The 19533-nt window shown below is 40.3% G+C and overlaps 3 protein-coding genes across 4 annotated transcripts in view; 1 reads left to right on the top strand and 2 right to left on the bottom strand.

Moving 5' to 3' along the window:
- LOC115818153 (sodium bicarbonate cotransporter 3) overlaps positions 1 to 12519 on the top strand; it is a 39741-nt gene extending 27222 nt beyond the window's left edge. For both annotated transcript variants that reach the window (XM_030781447.1, XM_030781446.1), the window contains 14 exons: positions 22 to 196; positions 457 to 590; positions 4802 to 5047; positions 5224 to 5329; positions 5480 to 5641; positions 5729 to 5842; positions 6270 to 6431; positions 6637 to 6888; positions 7009 to 7077; positions 7984 to 8157; positions 8325 to 8456; positions 9923 to 10011; positions 11534 to 11641; positions 12103 to 12519. In XM_030781447.1, coding sequence (XP_030637307.1) covers positions 22 to 196; positions 457 to 590; positions 4802 to 5047; positions 5224 to 5329; positions 5480 to 5641; positions 5729 to 5842; positions 6270 to 6431; positions 6637 to 6888; positions 7009 to 7077; positions 7984 to 8157; positions 8325 to 8456; positions 9923 to 10011; positions 11534 to 11641; positions 12103 to 12184 — 2005 coding nt within the window. In that variant the 3' untranslated portion in view covers positions 12185 to 12519. The remainder of the gene's footprint in view (positions 1 to 21; positions 197 to 456; positions 591 to 4801; positions 5048 to 5223; positions 5330 to 5479; positions 5642 to 5728; positions 5843 to 6269; positions 6432 to 6636; positions 6889 to 7008; positions 7078 to 7983; positions 8158 to 8324; positions 8457 to 9922; positions 10012 to 11533; positions 11642 to 12102) is intronic.
- LOC115818154 (complement C1q-like protein 3) lies at positions 1066 to 4177 on the bottom strand. The gene is made up of 4 exons (XM_030781449.1): positions 3987 to 4177; positions 3817 to 3864; positions 1676 to 1801; positions 1066 to 1545 (listed from the first exon to the last, which is right to left on the bottom strand). Exons 1-4 carry the CDS (start codon positions 4138 to 4140, stop codon positions 1265 to 1267), a joined length of 609 nt encoding a protein of 202 aa, XP_030637309.1. The 5' UTR covers positions 4141 to 4177; the 3' UTR covers positions 1066 to 1264.
- A 4359-nt stretch (positions 12520 to 16878) lies between the features above and the next one.
- On the bottom strand, positions 16879 to 18649 carry LOC115818155 (complement C1q-like protein 2). Its single transcript, XM_030781450.1, has 4 exons — positions 18437 to 18649; positions 18267 to 18314; positions 17480 to 17605; positions 16879 to 17357 (listed from the first exon to the last, which is right to left on the bottom strand). The coding sequence occupies exons 1-4, from the start codon at positions 18588 to 18590 to the stop codon at positions 17077 to 17079; spliced, it is 609 nt and encodes a 202-aa protein (XP_030637310.1). The 5' UTR covers positions 18591 to 18649; the 3' UTR covers positions 16879 to 17076.
- Positions 18650 to 19533: the final 884 nt, after the last annotated feature.

Raw genomic sequence — 19533 nt, 5'->3', positions numbered from 1 at the left:
TCTCTCCCCCTCATCCTACAGGATATTTGGGGGTCTGATTCTGGATGTGAAGAGAAAGGCTCCATTCTACTGGAGTGATGTGCGTGATGCACTGAGCCTACAGTGTCTGGCCTCCATTCTCTTTCTCTACTGTGCCTGCATGTCTCCTGTCATCACCTTTGGAGGCCTGCTGGGAGAGGCCACCAAGAACAACATTGTGAGTTTAGTCTGTTAGCTTAACTCTGCGCACAGACTGGGACTGAAGTGTCTTTGACTTCTGACGGACAATTTGGATGTTTCGCTAGCTATTCAGACTCAGTGTCCAGGACGTAATTAGGAATGCCTCTGCCCCTTTAGCCCCCCCTCCCATTTCTATTGTTCCATCACCATAGGTTCCAGTTCTCCTTTAGTGTGAACCCATTTTCCATTATATTGACTTTTTTCTCTCTTCACCTTTTTATTCCCTGGGAATCACAGAGTGCCATAGAATCTCTTTTCGGAGCCTCCCTCACTGGTGTGGCATACTCTTTGTTTGCTGGTCAGCCACTCACTATCTTGGGAAGTACTGGTCCTGTCCTGGTATTTGAGAAGATTCTGTTCAAATTTTGCAGGTAAGACCTCGGCACATGCCAACAATTTCAATACAGTTTTTCTCTTCCATCCACTCAAGATTAAAACCTTTGGACCATGGTATAAACAATGCAACAGATTAAACCCAAACGGCTATGAGCTGACCATATTTCTGAATGCACTTTTTTTTTCTTTTCAAAAATTCAGACCAAAGGTGTGTTTGATCATGACCAGCTTTTTTAACAGTTGATTTTAGAAAGTGAGGTTTTTCTGTCAGATTTTGTGGTGATGGAGCACCCTCCACTGGTCATGACACAAACATACACTCTTCTCTTAGCAGTTAATGAGCAGTTCCTCACCAGTGCACACTTCATGTTTGTATAGTTAAGACGAAACTTTATCAGGTGTTTTATATCCTTGAACATGTGTGTTAATAATGAATAAGTGTGAAATTAGAAGGAATTTAACACTGTCAAATGTTATCTGATGACAGACTTTCCAAATTAAAGGACTCAATTCTCAGCAGTCAAAACAAACTTTAATTTTAATGCCACACACAGAACAAACTTTAGGTCAGACAAAAGCAGTTGTTTTAACACGACCACATTTAAGTGTAACATGCACCAGTCCGAATCCCAACGGATCAAGTGTGAGGCAACAAAGTCTGAAACTGCTCAACATAGAGGTAAAGTGTGGAGTTGAACCCTTGCTTTCCTCACATACGGAACAGAAGGAAGCCACTGAAGGTGCTGTAATGGTTATCCTCGTCCCAGATCTGGGTGTTAGGCCAGAGTTCAATATGGAGTTCGTCTCCTTCCTCCAGGAGCAGTGGAGCCCCGTTTGAGGCAGTGTCGCTGCCCTCTCCAGACGGCTGCTCATGCACCATCAGCAATACAGTCTCGCCTTTATATAGCACGGCACTCATGGGGCCTGTGGTTGGGGAATTAGCTGTGAAGCGGATGTAGTAGACTCCTTTCACAGGGGCCTTGAAGATGCCTAAAGGAAATATAAGTCCAAGGGAAGGGAGTCAGTGCCTTTGTGTGTGCGTGTGTATGTGTACGAGTGCATGTGTGCGTGCGTTAATGAGAGAGAGAGAGAGAGAGAGGCACAACTCAGGCAACAGTACCTGTCTTGGGGTCGTAGGCTTCGCCAACGTTGGTCAAAACGTCTTTGTAAATAAGCGTCTTGAAGGCCTTTGTAGTTATAAGCCCATTGCTACCCAGTGATGCTGCGAACGCTACCTTTGGTATTTCTGTGTAGAAGCATGAAAGTGAATTACACATGTAAGAGCATGGTTTTGATCTTTCTTTAATTTTTTTTGTTAAGTCACTCTTTCATTTATTAAAACAAAAACACTTGCTTGTTTTTGTTTACACACACTTTTTTCTCCATTGGTTTTCCTTTTTAACCTATTAACCCAGTTTCCTATTGAGAGAGCATAATACATCAAAAAGATCTAACAGACCCATATGATCTAACAGACCCAACAGACTATATGGAAACATACATAACATAAGTTCTTTCCGGGGGGTCTGAGACTGCATAAGAGATAAAAGGATGGACGCTCCAATTAGGCCATCAAGGCTCTCTCTTTAAATGGTAGGATCCAGCTTGGTAGGGGTTAGGGGTGTAACGATTCACCGTAGCACGATACATCGCGGTGCAAAAATGTGACGGTACGCCTCGTATAAGTTGGCGGTACGCATCGTATAAATTCATCAGTGGTGGTAATTAAATATATAAAATAAAAGTAGTCACCTGTATCATTATTTGTATTACCAGTGCACAATGTCATAGGCCGCACTTCCAGGCCTCACGTTTTACATGTTTCAGTTATAGGCAGAAAAAAGAGGTTTCGGTAACAGACTAGCAGTGTCAGTGTGAAACGTAATGAGCGTGGCTGGAGCTGAGATTGAATTCGAGCATGCGCCATCCTCCTTTAAATCAGAAGTGTGGCAACATTTTGGCTTTCCGAATCCTTCAACAGGAGAATGGTGACAAGTTAACGGACAAAATGAAGATGGTGCGCAAACACTATAGAAAAACTATCAGCTACACTACAGGTAATACCATGAATGTGATGCAGCATCTGCAACGCCACCACAACGACAAACTCTGGTCAAGGGGTGTGAGAAAGCAAGCGCTTAAAGGCCAAACTTGTCTTGAAAAAAGTTTTGCATCCCCGTTGCCTCACATGTACAAGAGCACAAGATATCGCCAGATCCATAGGAGAGTTTATCGCTAACGACATGAGATCATTCATGGTAGTCGGCAGCGAAGGATTTCACCTACTGCTTGCCCAAATACAACATCCCGCACTTTAGTCGGTCTGTAATACCAGCCTTGTACAATGAAGCAAAAACCAAAGTGACAGAAATTCTGAAAAGTACGGAGAGTGTGGCGATGATGACAGATGGGTGGACGTCCAGGACTGTTCAGAGCTACATTACAGTAACAGCACATGTGCTCAATAGATAGTGGGTACTGAAAAGTTTTGTGTTCTAGACTCATCCCCTTTTTGAGGCACACACAGGAACAAACATAGCTGAAGTTTTAAAATCAGCAGTATCAGTAGTGTTTGTGACGGTATCTTAGCTCATTAACTTGTGTCTGAATTTGAGTGTTGTGAGCTGAGGTGCAATTTTAGTAATTTCGTATTAATGTAATACAGACAGATCCATTCAATTTACTATTGTTTTATGTTTGAAGGCTATTTATTTTTGTCTAGCTTTCAAAGAATTCCTCCTGGGTTAAGCTATCATCACTTTTGGTTTAATGGTACAAAAAGACAATAATAGTTCAGTGTTGTTAATACATCAAAAACAAAATCCGTTGTTCTCATTCTAGTGTCAGTTCAATTGATATTCTTAAAAATGTCGTGGAAGACTTGAACCGTAAACATAGCATTGTGAATCCAGTCAAACTGTGAGCTGAGTGTATCGTTACATCCCTAGTAGGGGTTATGGAGTAATTAACACAGTTTAGAGTTTATAAGCTTTGATTGTGTCAACAGGCTCAGGCATTGCTGCATTGTTTTTATTTAAAATTAACTGTAATTTTTAGAACACAAAGAACAGAAGTAAAACGATAAGTGCTGAATTTTCTCTCTCCCAGCCACTCTTGTCCAAAAAATTCCATTTGGTCAGTTAGACGAGAATGCGTTTCACAAAAACAGTGCAGATGTTGAAAAGAAACAATAGTGAATCAAATAAGCGTGGAGGATCAGAATTTGACGGAGTTGGTAAAAAAAAAATCTCTCATTCTTACCTGAGGCATTAAGTCTCTCCTTCAAGTCAAGGATCTCTAACGCTTGCTCTGAGAGGAAATTAAAATAAAGTTAAAGCATCTCAAGATAGACTAAACCTCTTTTTCTCAATGTACGCATTGGAGGCTCTGACATTCCAGCTCCAATTTCAAACCGTCTGAGGTCACCCTACCTTCAGTTTTTGCCTGCAGTGTCCTCAATATTGTACTCATCTGTTCTGACAGCTGGGAGATGGCATCTACATCTTCTTCCCTGGTCAGACCTGAAGAAGCAAAGATGCACAATACTGCCAGAAACCACACTGCTTGCTTGGCCATCTCTGACATTCACGCTCAGCTTGCGTTCGCAGTGAGAAGAGATGTCCGCATGTCGTCTTTTTGTAACCCCGCAGAGGCCAGCCCTCCTTCTCTACACCTCCTCTAGTTGTTCTTAATCAAAGTCCACCTCTAGGTCAACTGAGAAATCGACAGTTTTTCTTATCTCTGTTGATACAGTTTCAAAATAAACACGATCAGGGGAATGCATTAATAGAGTAGTGCTCTGTAATGTTTAAAACTTTTATATAATCAGTTAGACCACAGCTAAAACAGGAGACTTACTTCTAAGGAGATTCTATGAAGTAAACCTACAATCTGTTGCATGCATCCAATTATCTTCTGTACTATAACTTTGAGGATCTGTTGACATTTTGAAGTGAATGTCTCACTTGCAAGACAATCTTTGAATAAATAAGAATTAAGATAAAGACATAAATCAACAGTTTCCTTCTAAAAAATGTTATTTATTGATTGTCATAAGTTCAAGACGTAGTAAACTTACTGTACAGTAGGCAGTCCAGTTGCACTTTGCATAGTAGACATTGCAAATGGAAGTTTGGTCAATCTATCTCTCATTTAAAATAATAGGTACTTTTGAGATTTCAGAATGACTCATACAATGATCCATGACTGTATTCCTGGAGAGCTCAAATCTCTCTCTCCTCTCCAGCGACTACGACTTGTCTTACCTTCCCCTGCGCACAAGCATCGGACTGTGGACAGCTTTTCTCTGCCTCGTGCTGGTTGCCACGGACGCCAGCTCGCTGGTCTGCTACATCACCCGTTTCACCGAAGAGGCCTTCGCTGCTCTCATATGTATCATTTTCATCTACGAAGCCCTGGAAAAGCTTTTCCACCTGGGAGAGATATTCCCCATTAACATGCACAATGACTTAGACAACCTCACTTTCTACACGTGAGTAAATGGACCCTGTGTCCAGCTCCACTCAGTGCCACACAGGCTGGACACATCAGCGTTTTGCATTTCAAAAATTCATTTGAAAATGTTGAATGTGATTTTTTTGTACGTGAGAGAAAATGGTCTTACTGGATTTTCTTTTTTTATTGATTCCTCCCACACTGTTCTTTCAGGTGTCAGTGCTCACCGCCTGCCAATGCTACCGCTGAAATCTTACAGAAATGGAATCAAACGGGGTTTACACCTGATTCAATCAATTGGAGAGACCTGGATGTGCCTGTAAGTATATAGGGGTGTGTGTGTGTGTGTGTGTGTGTGTATGTCTATGTGTGTATTTGAATATGTTTTTTACAGCTGTTTGCTTTATTCTGTCATATGAATCATAGCATGAAGTAAGATGCTACCATTCTTCCCTTGCCCCCTTTAAAGATGTGTCTGAAACTTGATGGCAAGTTGGAGGGCCCAGCATGTGTAGACAACAGACCCTATATCCCTGACGTCCTCTTCTGGTCCGTCATCCTGTTCTTCACCACCTTCTTCCTGTCCTCTTTCCTCAAACAGTTTAAAACCAAACGGTATTTCCCCACTAAGGTAAGCAGGCTAGTGTCTATTACACAGCACATGTCCTAACGCAGATCCATAAGGACATCAGTGAAGCCTTTCTCCTCTGTTTTCTAGGTGCGCTCCACTATCAGTGACTTTGCCGTCTTTCTGACCATAATGATTATGGTCCTGGTGGATTATCTGGTTGGCATTGCCTCTCCTAAACTCAACGTCCCTGACACCTTTGAGGTATAAATGTGTTTCTCATTTGTAATTTTTTTAAATATTGTAAAACAGTAAAAGAGTAACTTAATTAAGTAAAGCAGGTATGTGTCTTCATTCAAGTTGGATTTCACCTGGGTTTCACAGACTTCTACTAAGTCTGGTCTTTGCTTGTTTTCTGTTGCACCTACTACATGAGCATAATTTGCTATAAGCCTGTTTGGGCTTGTAAGGAATTGGAGAGCTTGTCTCAAACATGAAAATGTATTTGTATAACAGTGACATTACAGTGGATCTTGCCCAACATCACTTTACAGTTTAGATTTACAGTACTGTCTCAATAGAGGAATGTTCATTCACATATTCTCATAAATAATAATGATATTGGATCTTTGTATTTTTACCATTTCTTGGGCAAAAAATTCATGTAGCTTTGTATTATCATGTTCCAAAGCCCACTTCTAAGAACCGCGGTTGGCTGATCTCCCCGCTGGGCAATAACCCGACCTGGACCCTGCTGGCAGCAGCTATTCCAGCTCTCCTCTGCACCATTCTCATCTTCATGGACCAGCAGATCACTGCTGTCATCATCAACCGCAAAGAACACAAACTCAAGGTTAGAGAGCAAGAGGCTCTGATGAAATGACTCTCAAAGTCTCTCTTTACACTGACTTCTTTTCTGTGATTCATCTCTTCCTATATTTTTTCAGTGTTTCTTGAGTTGTTCTGTCCTTTGTAACTTTTTGATTACTCAAGCTTTCATTCTCTTTTCTGTCGCATTGCATTTTTGGCCCTCTCACATTTGCGACACTTTTTCACAGAAAGGCTGTGGGTATCACCTGGACTTAATGGTGGTGGCGGTTATGTTAGGAGTATGTTCAATAATGGGACTGCCCTGGTTTGTAGCCGCCACCGTGCTCTCCATCTCCCACGTCAACAGCCTGAAGGTGGAGTCTGAGTGCTCCGCCCCCGGGGAGCAGCCCAAATTCTTAGGGATCCGAGAGCAGAGAGTCACTGGCTTCATGATCTTCATCCTCATGGGTCTCTCAGTCTTTATGACCTCTGTGCTCAAGGTCAGAGTCCTTTAAAAATCCCTCATCAGTTACCTCATTTTAACAGCACACAAGAGTCTTAGTTGAAACACAGTGACAGTGATGTGGAGGTTTAACACTCATTTTTAACTGTTCCTTTAGTTTATCCCCATGCCAGTACTGTATGGAGTATTCCTCTATATGGGTGTGTCCTCACTCAAAGGCATACAGGTGAGTATGTTTTTTTTTTTGCCATACAGGGATGTTTTCATGAAAAATCTGTGGTTTTTGTTTTAATAATATGTGTTGTTGTCACAGACTCAGGATTGTCTGTGTTAAAAGTTTGCCTAGTTGCTCAATGAGTTTGAAAGGGCATGCAGATCAGTCTACTAAAGATTATTTGGTTGTGGATCAGTTCCTAGGAATTTAAATGAACATTTATGATGGGGTAGCAAGTATTTGCCATCCAGTTAAAATCAGCAAGCAACTGCAAATGTAGGCAAATGTTCAGAAGTGAAAGTGTAACAAACATCAGATTTATTTAATCAGTCAACATAGCTGCTATGCAGAAATCAGAGTTTGAACTTTTCTTGCTAAAATTGCATTCAAGGAGAATTCCAGAACAGAGTGGGAAAAATTGGCATTTGATCCATGTAAAAGGACAATTTCGCAACCAGTAACTTCAAAATAATTTTGATGCCAATTTTACCTGGCTAAAACTATCAATACGTATTGTGTACATTGGTAAGGCTCTTCTGCCAGTTATGAAACAATCATTGTTTACTTCTGTTCCAATTAACAAAACAACCACGACAGTATTTTAGGGATTATCCTCTCAGCCTTTGTATTGACTACAAACAGCTGTAGGGGTTAGATAGAACATTTTGTGAGATTAAAACTAAATCACTCCTTTAAATATAAATGTGTCTCTGCCACTACTGTGGTTGACTTTCCATTATTGCAGGGGCTTTCTCCAGGCCTCAATTTGGTGGTGTTAAAATGTAAATTTATGTGTTTTTGGTAGCAACTACTTACCAGTTACCATAAGTTTACCTGTAAAGTCAACATTGTCACCTCATAATAAATTAGCATTCATTTTAATTCTATAGTATAACTAGATTATGTATTCTGTTGTAGTTCTTTGACCGCATCAAGCTGTTTGGCATGCCTGCTAAGCACCAGCCAGACCTGATCTACCTTCGTTACGTTCCTCTGTGGAAGGTTCACGTCTTCACCATTGTCCAACTTACATGCTTGGTCTTACTGTGGGTCATCAAAGCTTCTGCAGCTGCTGTGGTCTTCCCCATGATGGTGATCATTTTAGCCAGCTCCCTTCATAACACACAACCTCAACTATACAGTTTTCTTTTACCATCCAGACATGATCTGGCAGTTTCTCTGGAGTTATAAGAATCAAAAATTCCAGCTTCTGGGTGCATTCAAGTCTTTCTTAAAGACTAGCTGTTACTTCTTCATAGGTTCTTGCTTTGGTGTTTGTGCGAAAGCTTTTGGACTTCTGCTTCACCAAGAGAGAACTCAGCTGGCTAGATGATTTAATGCCAGAAAGTAAGAAGAAGAAGGAGGATGACAAGAAAAAGAAAGAAAAAGAGGTAAATAGAAGTGTGAGTCGAAGCATATTTTCAGGGTCAGCACTAGGGCTGGGTACTGAACTTCGATACTTTTATGGCACCGACCGAATTGCTTAGATACTATCGAATATCGAAAAAAGTGCCTCGTCGTTCGGTACCAAATGTCAATACCTAATCTCATCGGCGTCAGTGAGCTAATAAGCATGCAGGATGCTTGTACCAAGCTCTAATAATGCTGGTGATTGGCTGTCTACGTGATATTACACGAGCATGTCGTAGAGGCATGCAGGAGAACCACTACATTAAGCCCAGAGAAGGGGCTCGTGTTTGTATGTTGTATTTTGAGACACTGGACAATAGTGTGCATAGCATAGTAGGTGTAAAAATGCCTGTAAGGGTGTGTTCACACGTAGCCTCTTTTTTGATGAAAAACGCTGGCGATTTTTTAAGGTAGAAAAAACGCTGGCAGAATTTGTTCCAAAAAGCAGCTGAGAGCGTCTTTTGTTGCCGTAACAACAACAGCTAACGACAAGCAGTAAACACAAACACTTACCAAAAACATCTAGAATCCGTCCAATTTGACTCCAGACGGCCTTTTTATGATTAATGTTATGATACCGTTTAACTGTCATGTCATACAGTTCACTGTGCTCAGAAACTAGCACAATTAACTTCTCAATCGCTACTTTCTCCATTTTTGGTGGTTGTTATTGGAAACGACAGTTATCACTACGTGTGTGATTTTTCAGTTGTTAAAAAGCGCTTAACGAAGGGTGCTTTTTCTGAGAACTTTTTCAACTGAAAAAATCACCCTGAGCTGCAGAAAAAAACGCCGGCGGTGGTGTTAAAAAAACACTCTGGACGTTTTTGAACGCACGGTCTACTCCGAAGGATTATTATGTAAAACAGATGCTGACAGCTTAAAAAAAGATGTTTTGTTTGAACACAGCCTAATGTTTTTTGGGGCAGCAGTGGTACAGGAAGTACAGCAGTCGTCTGGTAGTCTGCTAAGTGGGTTTATTTTTTATGTTGTAAAACTGCTTTGAGTGTGTAAAAATGCCAAGGGGCTTAAAAGTAAAACTACAGATTTACACAGATACCGTAATGTGTAGTTTTCTTTTTGTTAAAATGGATTTTATAAAATTGGTATCGAAAGAAGTATCATTCGGGAACCAGTATCGAAGTCAAGGTATCGGTACTGGTACCGGTGTCAAAGGTTTTTAAGCGATACCCAGCCCTAGTCAGTACCAGCACTATTATGCCAAACATGAGCCTCAGACACAAAAAAAAACGCATGTGCTACCCCCACTTCCTCAATTACACCTCTACACCAATTACACCCACAAACTCTTCCCCATAATAACACTGCCAATGAAAACGAGCATTGGTTTACTACAGAGCCGAGAAAGACCACTGTCCCCACCCCAGTGTATTTCAGTCAGTTCCTTACTGGTTTTATCTCTTACACTCATTTCTGTTCCTCACAGGAGGCACAGCGCATGTTGGAGGCTGACCAACATATGGAGATTCCATATGATAACAGGAATATCCTCAACATCCCTGTCAAAGGCCTCAGGTTAGTGAACACTCTGCGGCTCTCATAGATCCACTGATAGTTTGGTTAAATGGAACTGATCTTGTGCCTTGTTTGGCAGGGGTTTGTTCAAGCCCATGGTCTCTTCATCTTGTACTTAATGAGTCTACATATTTTTAAAGGAATACTCCACCTGTTTCTCTTGAGACAGATCTGACAGCATAGCCTCTGATACTTCATGCGGGGAGGACGAAAGTGGAGGGGTTGGTCCCTTTGTTTATCACGGGCCTGCTTGTATCTGACACTATGTGTACTTTCTTTTTTTGCCGTTTTAGCAGTTAATCAATTCTGACATTTGATTAACGTGGTGAGAATCTGTCTAACATGACTGTTATCATCTTCATAGTGTGAGAGCATGGTTGGACGACCCAAAAATTCTTCCCCATAATAACACTGCCAATGAAAACGAGCATTGGTTTACTACAGAGCTGAGGAAGGCCACGCTGAACCTCAAATAATAACCACAGCCACGTCTAAAAGAGCAGCAAAGATTGGTTTTGGCTGAATTTCAGAAGAATACAACTGAAAGTCAATTCAGCTTAAAAAGCAATATAATTTCTGTGAAAAACGCTTTTAATTTCCTTGAAAAACACATTCAATAAGGCTCAAATTAATCCGCCGATAGGCTAACTGATTAATTGGAAGTGTCGCTTTGTGAGTTGTAATGGTAGGTATTACTAACAGTTAAAAACAGGATGCACTAAGTCTCCTGATGCCAGCACACACAGCATTTTTACTGGCTTTGCCTATCAAATCCACTGGAGAGTTCATAAAGCACCGGTCATCTTGGATGTGCCACCTTCAGTGACAAGCTACTTGAAGTGTTTTCTCTGGGATTGTTTCGTTGGGACGTGAATGTCTTGCTAAAAATTGATATTTCTCTTCTAAGCAGACATTCTAGTTTAACCAGATTATAACCAAATACAGATTAAATGCTTATGAAAACGTATAGTAACAAAACATTAGTATTTTGTTTTCATGCGGATGCTAAAACAAACTATATATATCTAGTGAGATTGGCTGAAGTCTTTGGACTGTGCTCTTCAGACACGTGATGGCCATGGTGCATCAAGCGCAGCAGTGAGTGCCACTTCAGTACTGAGTGTTGTTTCTATAGAGGGCTTCAATGACAAAGCAGTATAGCATGGCAGCATTGCTTTAAAATGCATTTATCTTACCTTTTTTTTTTTTTTTTTTTTTTACAATTTTATTATTTTAAAGATATTTATATAATTTTTACTGATGTATTTATTTCTATGCCGGGCTGCCACAGCAAAACATTACCAGCAGAATCACTGCGGAGGCTTCAGTAGCCAGTGCCTCTGTTCAGGCTCTGCACTGGAAAGGTGTGTCTGCAATAAATCTGAGGTCCAAGGTGGTACAGATGCTTTATGACCATCAAGCACATTGGTTTAGATCTGTGTTAGTGGGCAGTGTGTGTGTGTGTGTGTGTGTGTGTGTGTGTGTGCATTCACCAGCTGAATGTGCTGTGTCTTCTTTGCAGTTCTGATCCCTCTGTGGTAAATATTTCTGATGAAATGGCCAAAACTGCTGTGTGGAAAGCTGTGGCCATGAACTCTGACAGTGCCCGAGCACTGAGACATAACACAAGGTAGCTATCACTCAAACTGCTTTCTCTTGGGCTTGGATGCTCCGCTCTGATTCATTTTGCATGGATGCCTGTTAACATTCACCCTAATACTATAACACTTTTAGCCTCATTGCTCCCATATACACACAGGAGCAAGTGTTCACATAGCTGTTAAGTTGTATTGCTTAGACCTGCTTGGAGTTATTTAAAAAAAAGAATCTGAATATTCATCTGTGTGTGTATTTGGGAAAGTGTCTGAATTCTTCTTGTTTTTGTTGTTCAGTTTCAGTTCAGTTAATTCATGTCAATAATTAATGGGTAAATCTGTTGATAGTTTATCAATTGGATTTCAGTTCATTTCCAGTACTGAGCCCAAAACTGAATTGAAACTTCACCCAGTGTCATTCCATCGCTGACATTGTTTGTTAGTTTGGCCAAATGATTCATGGAGGAAGTGTTTTTGTCCTCTGATTTCTTTACAGCGAGGAGACACCGACGTGCATTAAGATTAGCGTAGAAGATGAACAAGGAGAGAAGCTTTTGGATGCCGAGACGTCCTTGTGAAAAGAGGGACTTCATTCGGGGGCGCTCGTATAGTTACCTTGCACAAACTGGCCCTTTTAAAGTCCTCCCATCCAGCTGAGGTCGCTCTCTCTCTCTCTCTCTGTGTCCAGCTGCCCTGCCAGAGTCATGCCAAAGCCCAAGGGACATACTGCAGGGACAGATGAGTGATGGGCACTGTATACATGTGCTTGAATTTTTATTTTGTTAGGATGTAAACAAATTGCCTTTTTTTACCGTTTGGTTTTCATTTAAAAAATTTTTTTTATTTGAATCTAAGATTCATTCATTTCATAAAGTTTCTCGACTGGTTTCATAAAAAGGTTTTTTACAGAAACTGATCCAAGGAATGTTTGCAAAAGATCAAAAGTCTTTTGAAAGTACAGTTATTAATCAAAGCATACGCTTCTCAGAGGTACCTGGACCCTCAAAACCTGAAATTCATGTATTATTAACTCTAGAGCTTAGGAGCTTACGTACATAACAGTAACGATATACGTACATATTTGGTAGTTCCCTGAATATGTTGTATTTGTTAGTTTTACTTTCCATTTTCCACGATATCACAGTTCGAGTAAGAGTTAGCCGTGTGGCTGCCTGAATCACGTGAAACGTTTGATTCTGATGTGTGTGCAAAAAGTTGGGTTATTACACACAATTCCTTCATTTTGCTCGATGTTACAGCTCAGTTAATATTTAATACCATTTAGCGGGTATTTCATATTATTTACAAAACGTTACTGAAATTACACATGCTCAGTTACTTAGAGGTTAAGAGGTTTAATCAATAGAGAAAGGAATTCTACACAACTAACCTGAGGCAAGTATAGCAAACAGATCAAGATGCACCAAAGTCAGAATGCAATACAACACAGTACTTTCATACCATACACTGCTGAAGTTACAAATTATAAGACCATAAGGAGTTTCTCACAGAAGATTGTAGTGATGGAAAATATCATCAGTTAATTGTTAGATACATCATCTTTGTGCTTTTCAGTGTCACCTTAAAGCTGTTCTGTGTTGTAGATGGTTTATAACTGGCATGGACGTAAGCAGTGTTTGTTACTATGGAAAAAAACGTTTAGAAACCTTTACTAAGTGAAACAGTTTACATCCAGTGTGATAATATTGTGTCACTTGAGATGCCTTTTTATATAATTGTCATTTGCATTGTTATTGTATCGGTTTGTAAATCTATTAATTTATTTTTTAACAGTCAAGTTAGCGGTCAAGTTCACGGAAGCCGCGAGGCAACAGGACAGGTGGTGTTTGACCGTAATTAAGGTTCCCTCCCTGTTCTGTTCATTACTGTGCACTTTAGGTACACTTGCTATCATGAGAGTGGGACAGACAACATATAACTTATTTCTTTTCTTTTTTTGTGTGTGTGTGTTGTAGAGCAGTCTCAGGAATTTCTGGGTTCTGTCAGAGCCCCTCTCTTTCTTTCTCTCTCTCTGTCTTCATAATTGCTGTAAGAGATGATTAGGCTTTCTTTCTTAAAACCTCAAAGTTTGTCTTCACTTTTACACTGGTCAAAAATGTGAGTTAGCTTTTCCCCTTTTATTTCTGTAATACTGTATTTTAATGATAATGTTATGAATTATTTCCCTAATATTTATATTTTTCTTGAACAGAAATCACAACTGAAGTTTTGCTTCTACTTTAACGCCCCACATTTTGTTTTATTAAATGACCCGACTTCTGACCCGACTTTTGTTTTTGCCAAACGTTTCTCATTTTGTTTCTCTTACAAAATATTTGCAAAACATATAACACTCAAAATTTTTACCTGTGTTAAAGCAGTGTCACGTGTTCCCTGAAACTGGCCCTGTGAAGTATATTTACATAATGTCAGAACCACACTGTGTGTATTCTCCAGATTTGAAAATGGATCCATGCATCATCGTAATCTTCTGTGCTTCACGTTACCTTGAAACGGGGAGGGGGGGGGGAGAGGGGGGGGGGCTGTTGTTAAGTGAGCTCTCCGTGTTGTGTGTCACGTGCTGTGCTCTAGTGTCAACCCTTAGGGGATTGCAGTAGCACAAACAGAACAAATATCACTGCTTTCTCAATTGGTCAGTCTGCATAATCATTATGTAGGACCCGTGACCTTTACACCAATATATCAACAAGGCCAAAGTCAGTCCTTCACTGTACCACTGTTTGGTTCAATACTATCTATGGACTGGCCTAATCATTTTTTTTTAAATCTGTTTCTCGGATGATTGTTCTGGAACTGTTCAATATTCAAATATTATTCACACTAGGTTAGAACAGGACAAGTCAGACAAAAGCTATTTTTTGTAATATAAATTTAATTGTTTAAATAAAAGCAATAAAGGTGATTACACTGCAGATGTCATCTGTGTTTTTTTGCTGTCAGACACATACATTTTTGGTGTGTTTTAGAGAATTTTCTCTTTCCCTGTTACTCTTATCACAGAAGTATCCTGTTCTGTTCAAATAAACACTGTTGTTAATAAAATTAGTGCTGATTATCAGTGAACATGAAGACACAGCAGAGAAGATGCAATATTAGTAGTAGTGCAAGCAGTAGTGGCCACCTTCATACAATGTACTACTAGTAAAAGTTTGACCCATTAAAGTAATTACTTTTTGTAATTGTGATGCTTTGTACTTTATAACAGTTGTGCACTATAATTCAGTACAGGATGTTCTGTAGTCAAGTAAGCCTTTTGACAAAACAGAGGTAAAACTGGGATTTATGATTGTCCTAATACATTAAAACTAAGTCTGCAAATAAGACATTTGTCTGTATTCTGAAACTGTGTTAACTCCCATCTTTGATGCAGTTATTTGTGTATCATGCTGTTGAGTGACTCGGTGCATTATAAAGAAGTGTTAGTACTCAAATTCAAATGCACTTTACTTAAAAACTGATTCCATGTGCACTGAAGGCCCTCCTCACATTGTATGTAGACAGAACATGTAGAACATGTCACGCTGAGTTGAGTTCTCTCAGTGAGAACACAAATATTGACAAATAGGATGTGTTAGTTGTGAGGGTGGATTCTATACAACTTGCTTATATAACAAGAAGGAGGAAGGCCATTGGTTTATCAAGTCAAGTCCTACATTAAGACAAATGATTTTAAAATGGTAAACGTCAAAGTTTTTGCGATACATAACCCCTGCAGTGATTGCTGGAGGATGCTGTTCTATCTTACTGGGTTTAGTTTGGTCCTTGATCCATTCCAGGAGCTCCTCCTGTGGAAGGTTACTGAATTCTCCCATGATGGCCCATTGACTTTACAGGTTGGCCACCCCTTTCATTGCCATTGTAGACAAAATGGTAAAAGTCCATCGTGGAGTTTAAACTTCTCATACAGGACAGTGGGCCCCCAGGACTGAAGTTGAGAATCACTGGATTACATCATAAAACTCCTCATCCTTTTTCTTGATTTTTGGCTGTGAGGTTGTGGTTCACTCATACTGCTGTCTTCGGTGCTGTCAAAGGTCTTTTGTGAAGCTGCAATTCCCCTAAAGCAGGCAGAGCAAATGTCTTTCATATTTTCATATTACTGCTATTATTATTCTTAAAGCACATTTCGAGTTTTAACGACAAAATTTTAAGTTATACATTTGCTCTACCTTATCTCAGTTTACCAGCTCTAAGATGAGTTGTACATCCTACTGTTTTTTCTTTCCATTGCTGCACGTATAAAGGAAGTGCAGCTGTTGCCTGAGGAGGAGAGCAACAGGGTTTTTTGGGTGATGCACTGAGCCTACAGTGCCTGGCCTCCATTCTCTTTCTCTACTGTGCCTGCATGTCTCCTGTCATCACCTTTGGAGGCCTGCTGGGAGAGGCCACCAAGAACAACATTGTGAGTTTAGTCTGTTAGCTTAACTCTGCGCACAGACTGGGACTGAAGTGTCTTTGACTTCTGACGGACAATTTGGATGTTTCGCTAGCTATTCAGACTCAGTGTCCAGGATGTAATTAGGAATGCCTCTGCCCCTTTAGCCCCCCCTCCCATTTCTATTGTTCCATCACCATAGGTTCCAGTTCTCCTTTAGTGTGAACCCATTTTCCGTTATACTGAGTTTTTTTTCTCTCCTCACCTTTTATTCCCTGGGAATCACAGAGTGCCATAGAATCTCTTTTCGGAGCCTCCCTCACTGGTGTGGCATACTCTTTGTTTGCTGGTCAGCCACTCACTATCTTGAAGTACCGGTCCTGTCCTGGTCGTTGAGAAGATTCTATTCAAATTTTGCTGGTAAGACCTCGGCACATGCCAACAATTTCAATACAGTTTTTCTCTTCCATCTTTAAACAGTGCAAGAGACTGAGAGGTTGAACCCAAAAACCTGAACTGACCATGAAAATTTATTTAAGAAACAGCAAAAAGGTGTGTTTGGTCATGACCAGCTTTTTTAACAGTTGTTTTTAGAAAGTGAGGTTTCTTGTCAAATTTTGTGGTGACTGACCACCCTCCACTGGTCATGATGCAGACATACTCTCCTCTTTTAGCAGTTAATGAGCAGTTCCTCACCAGTGCGCACTTCTTGTTGGTACGGTTAAGAGGAGATATCCAAGAAAATATTAACAAACTTTGTCAGGTGTTTTAAATCCTTGAACATGTGTGTGAATAATGAATATGTGTGAAATTAGAAGGAATTTAACATTGTCACATGTTATCTGATGACAGACTTTCCAAATTAAAGGACTCAAATCTCAGCTGTCAAAACAAACTTTAATTTTAATGCCACACACAGAATAAACTTTAGGTCAGACAAAAGCAGTCGTTTTAACACGACCACATTTAAGTGTAACATGCACCAGTCCGAATCCCAACAGATCAAGTGTGAGGCAACAAAGTCTGAAACTGCTCAACATAGAGGTAAAGTGTGGAGTTGAACCCTTGCTTTCCTCACATACGGAAGAGAAGGAAGCCACTGAAGGTGCTGTGATGGTTAGAGTTGTCCCAGATCTGGGTGTTAGGCCAGAGTTCCATATGGAGTTCGTCTCCTTCCTCCAGAAGCAGTGGAGCCCCGTTTGAGGCAGTGTCGCTGCCCTCTCCGGACGGCTGCTCATGTACGATCAGCATTACAGTCTCGCCTTTATACAGCACGGCACTCATGGTGTCTGTGGTTGGGGAATTAGCTGTGAAGCGGATGTAGTAGACTCCTTTCACAGGGGCCTTGAAGATGCCTAAAGGAAATATAAGTCCAAGGGAAGGGAGTCAGTGCCTGTGTGCATGTGCAGGTATGTGTGTGTGTATGTGTGTGTGTGAATGAATGAGAGAGAGAGGGGCACAACTTGGACAGTAGTACCTGTCTTGGGGTTGTAGGCATTGCCAACGTTGGTCAATACGTCTTTGTAAATAAGCGTCTTGAAGGCCTTTGTATTCATAAGCCCATTGGTACCCAGTGATGCTGCGAACGCTACCCTTGGTGTTTCTGTGAATAAGCATGAAAGTTAATTACACATGTAAGAGCATGGTTTTGATCTTTCTTTAATTTTTTTTTGTTAAGTCACTCTTTCATTTATTAAAACAAAAACTCTTGCTTGTTTTGATCACACACTTTTTTCTCCATTGGTCTCCATTGCTTTTTAGCCTATTAATCTAGTCTCCTGTTCAGGCAGAGAGCAAAATACATCAAAAAAGGTCTAACAGACCCATCTATATGGAAACATACTGTAAAGTTCTTTCCTGGGGGTCTGAGACTGCATAAGAGATAAAAGGATGGAAGCTCCAATTAGGCCATAAAGGCTCTCTTTTTAAATGGTAGGATCCAGCTTGGTAGCGGTAATGGAGTAAGTTACACATTTTAGAGTTTATAAGCTTTGCTTGTCTCAACAGGCTCAGACATTGCTGAACTGTTTCCTGTAAAAGAAATTGTAACTTTTAGAACACAAAGAACAAAAGTAAAACCATGACTGCTGAGTTAGTCTCTCGCCCAAAAAGTTAATTTTGTCAGTTAGCTCAGACCTGAATGTGTTTCACGAAAACATTGCAGACGTTGAAAAGAAGTCATAGTGAATCAAATAAGCGTGGAGGATTAGAATTTGACGTTGGTAAACAAATGAACGAAAAAAAAGAAAAACCCTCATTCTTACCTAAGGCATTAAGTCTCTCCTTCAAGGCAAGAATCTCTGACGCTTGCTCTGAGAGGAAATTAAAATAAAGTTAAAGCATCTCAAGATAGACTAAACCTCTTTTTCTCAACGTACGTACTGGGAGCTCTAGCGTTCCAGCTCCAATTTCAAATCGTCTGAGGTCACCATACCTTCGTTTTTTGCCTGCAGTTTCCTCAGTATTGTACTCATCTGTTCTGACAGCTGGGAGATGGCATCTACATCCTCTTCCCTGGTCAGACCTGAAGAGGCAAAGATGCACAATACTGCCAGAAACCACACTGCTTGCTTGGCCATCTCTGACATTGACGCTCAGCTTGCGTTCGCAGTGAGAAGAGATGTCCGCATGTCGTCTTTTTGTAACCCCGCAGAGGCCAGCCCTCCTTCTCTACACCTCCTCTAGTTGTTCTTAATCAAAGTCCACTTCTAGGTCAACTGAGAAATCGACAGTTTTTCTTATCTCTGTTGACAGTTTTTAATAATGCGATTATGAGAATACATTAGGAGAGCAGTGTTGTGTAATGTTTAACTCTTTTATATAATCTGTTAGACTCTGGACCACAGCTAAAACAGGAGGAGACTTCTAATTAGATACTATGAGGTAAACTTACAATCTGTTACATGCATTCATTTATCTTCTGTACTGTAACTTTGAAGATCTGTTGACATTTTCAAGTCTCACTTGCAAGACAATCTTTGAATAAATAAGAATTAAAATAACGTAATAAACCATTACTTTCCCTCTAAAACGTTATTACTGAATCTCGTAACTTCACGACGTGTTAAACTTACCGTATAGTAGGCCGTGCAGTTGCACTTTCCATAGTAGACATTGCAAACGGAAGTTTGGTCAATCTATCTGAAAGCTGTCATTTAAAATGTACTAAAATGTAATTTTGAGATTTCAGAATGACTTGTACAATGATCCATGACTGTATTGGAACGTCCAAGTGTGGACGGCTTTCCTCTGCCTCGTGCTGGTTGCCACGGACGCCAGCTCGCTGGTCTGCTACATCGCTCGTTCCACCGAAGAGGCCTTCGCTGCTCTCGTATCACTTTCATCTACGAAGCCCTGGAAAAGCTTTTCTACCTGGGAGAGATGTTCACCATCAACGCGCACAACGAGTAAAACAACATCTATATATATAACAACATATATATATATATATATATATATATATATATATATAAACCAAAGCCTTTTTATTAAAGATTTTCACAGTATACAAAGTGCAACCAGTACAAATAA

Source organism: Chanos chanos, chromosome 8, assembly GCF_902362185.1.
Source record: "Chanos chanos chromosome 8, fChaCha1.1, whole genome shotgun sequence".
Classification (NCBI taxonomy): domain Eukaryota; kingdom Metazoa; phylum Chordata; class Actinopteri; order Gonorynchiformes; family Chanidae; genus Chanos; species Chanos chanos.
Note: the sequence above shows the minus strand (reverse complement) of the source record. Positions and strands in the feature narration are given on the sequence as shown.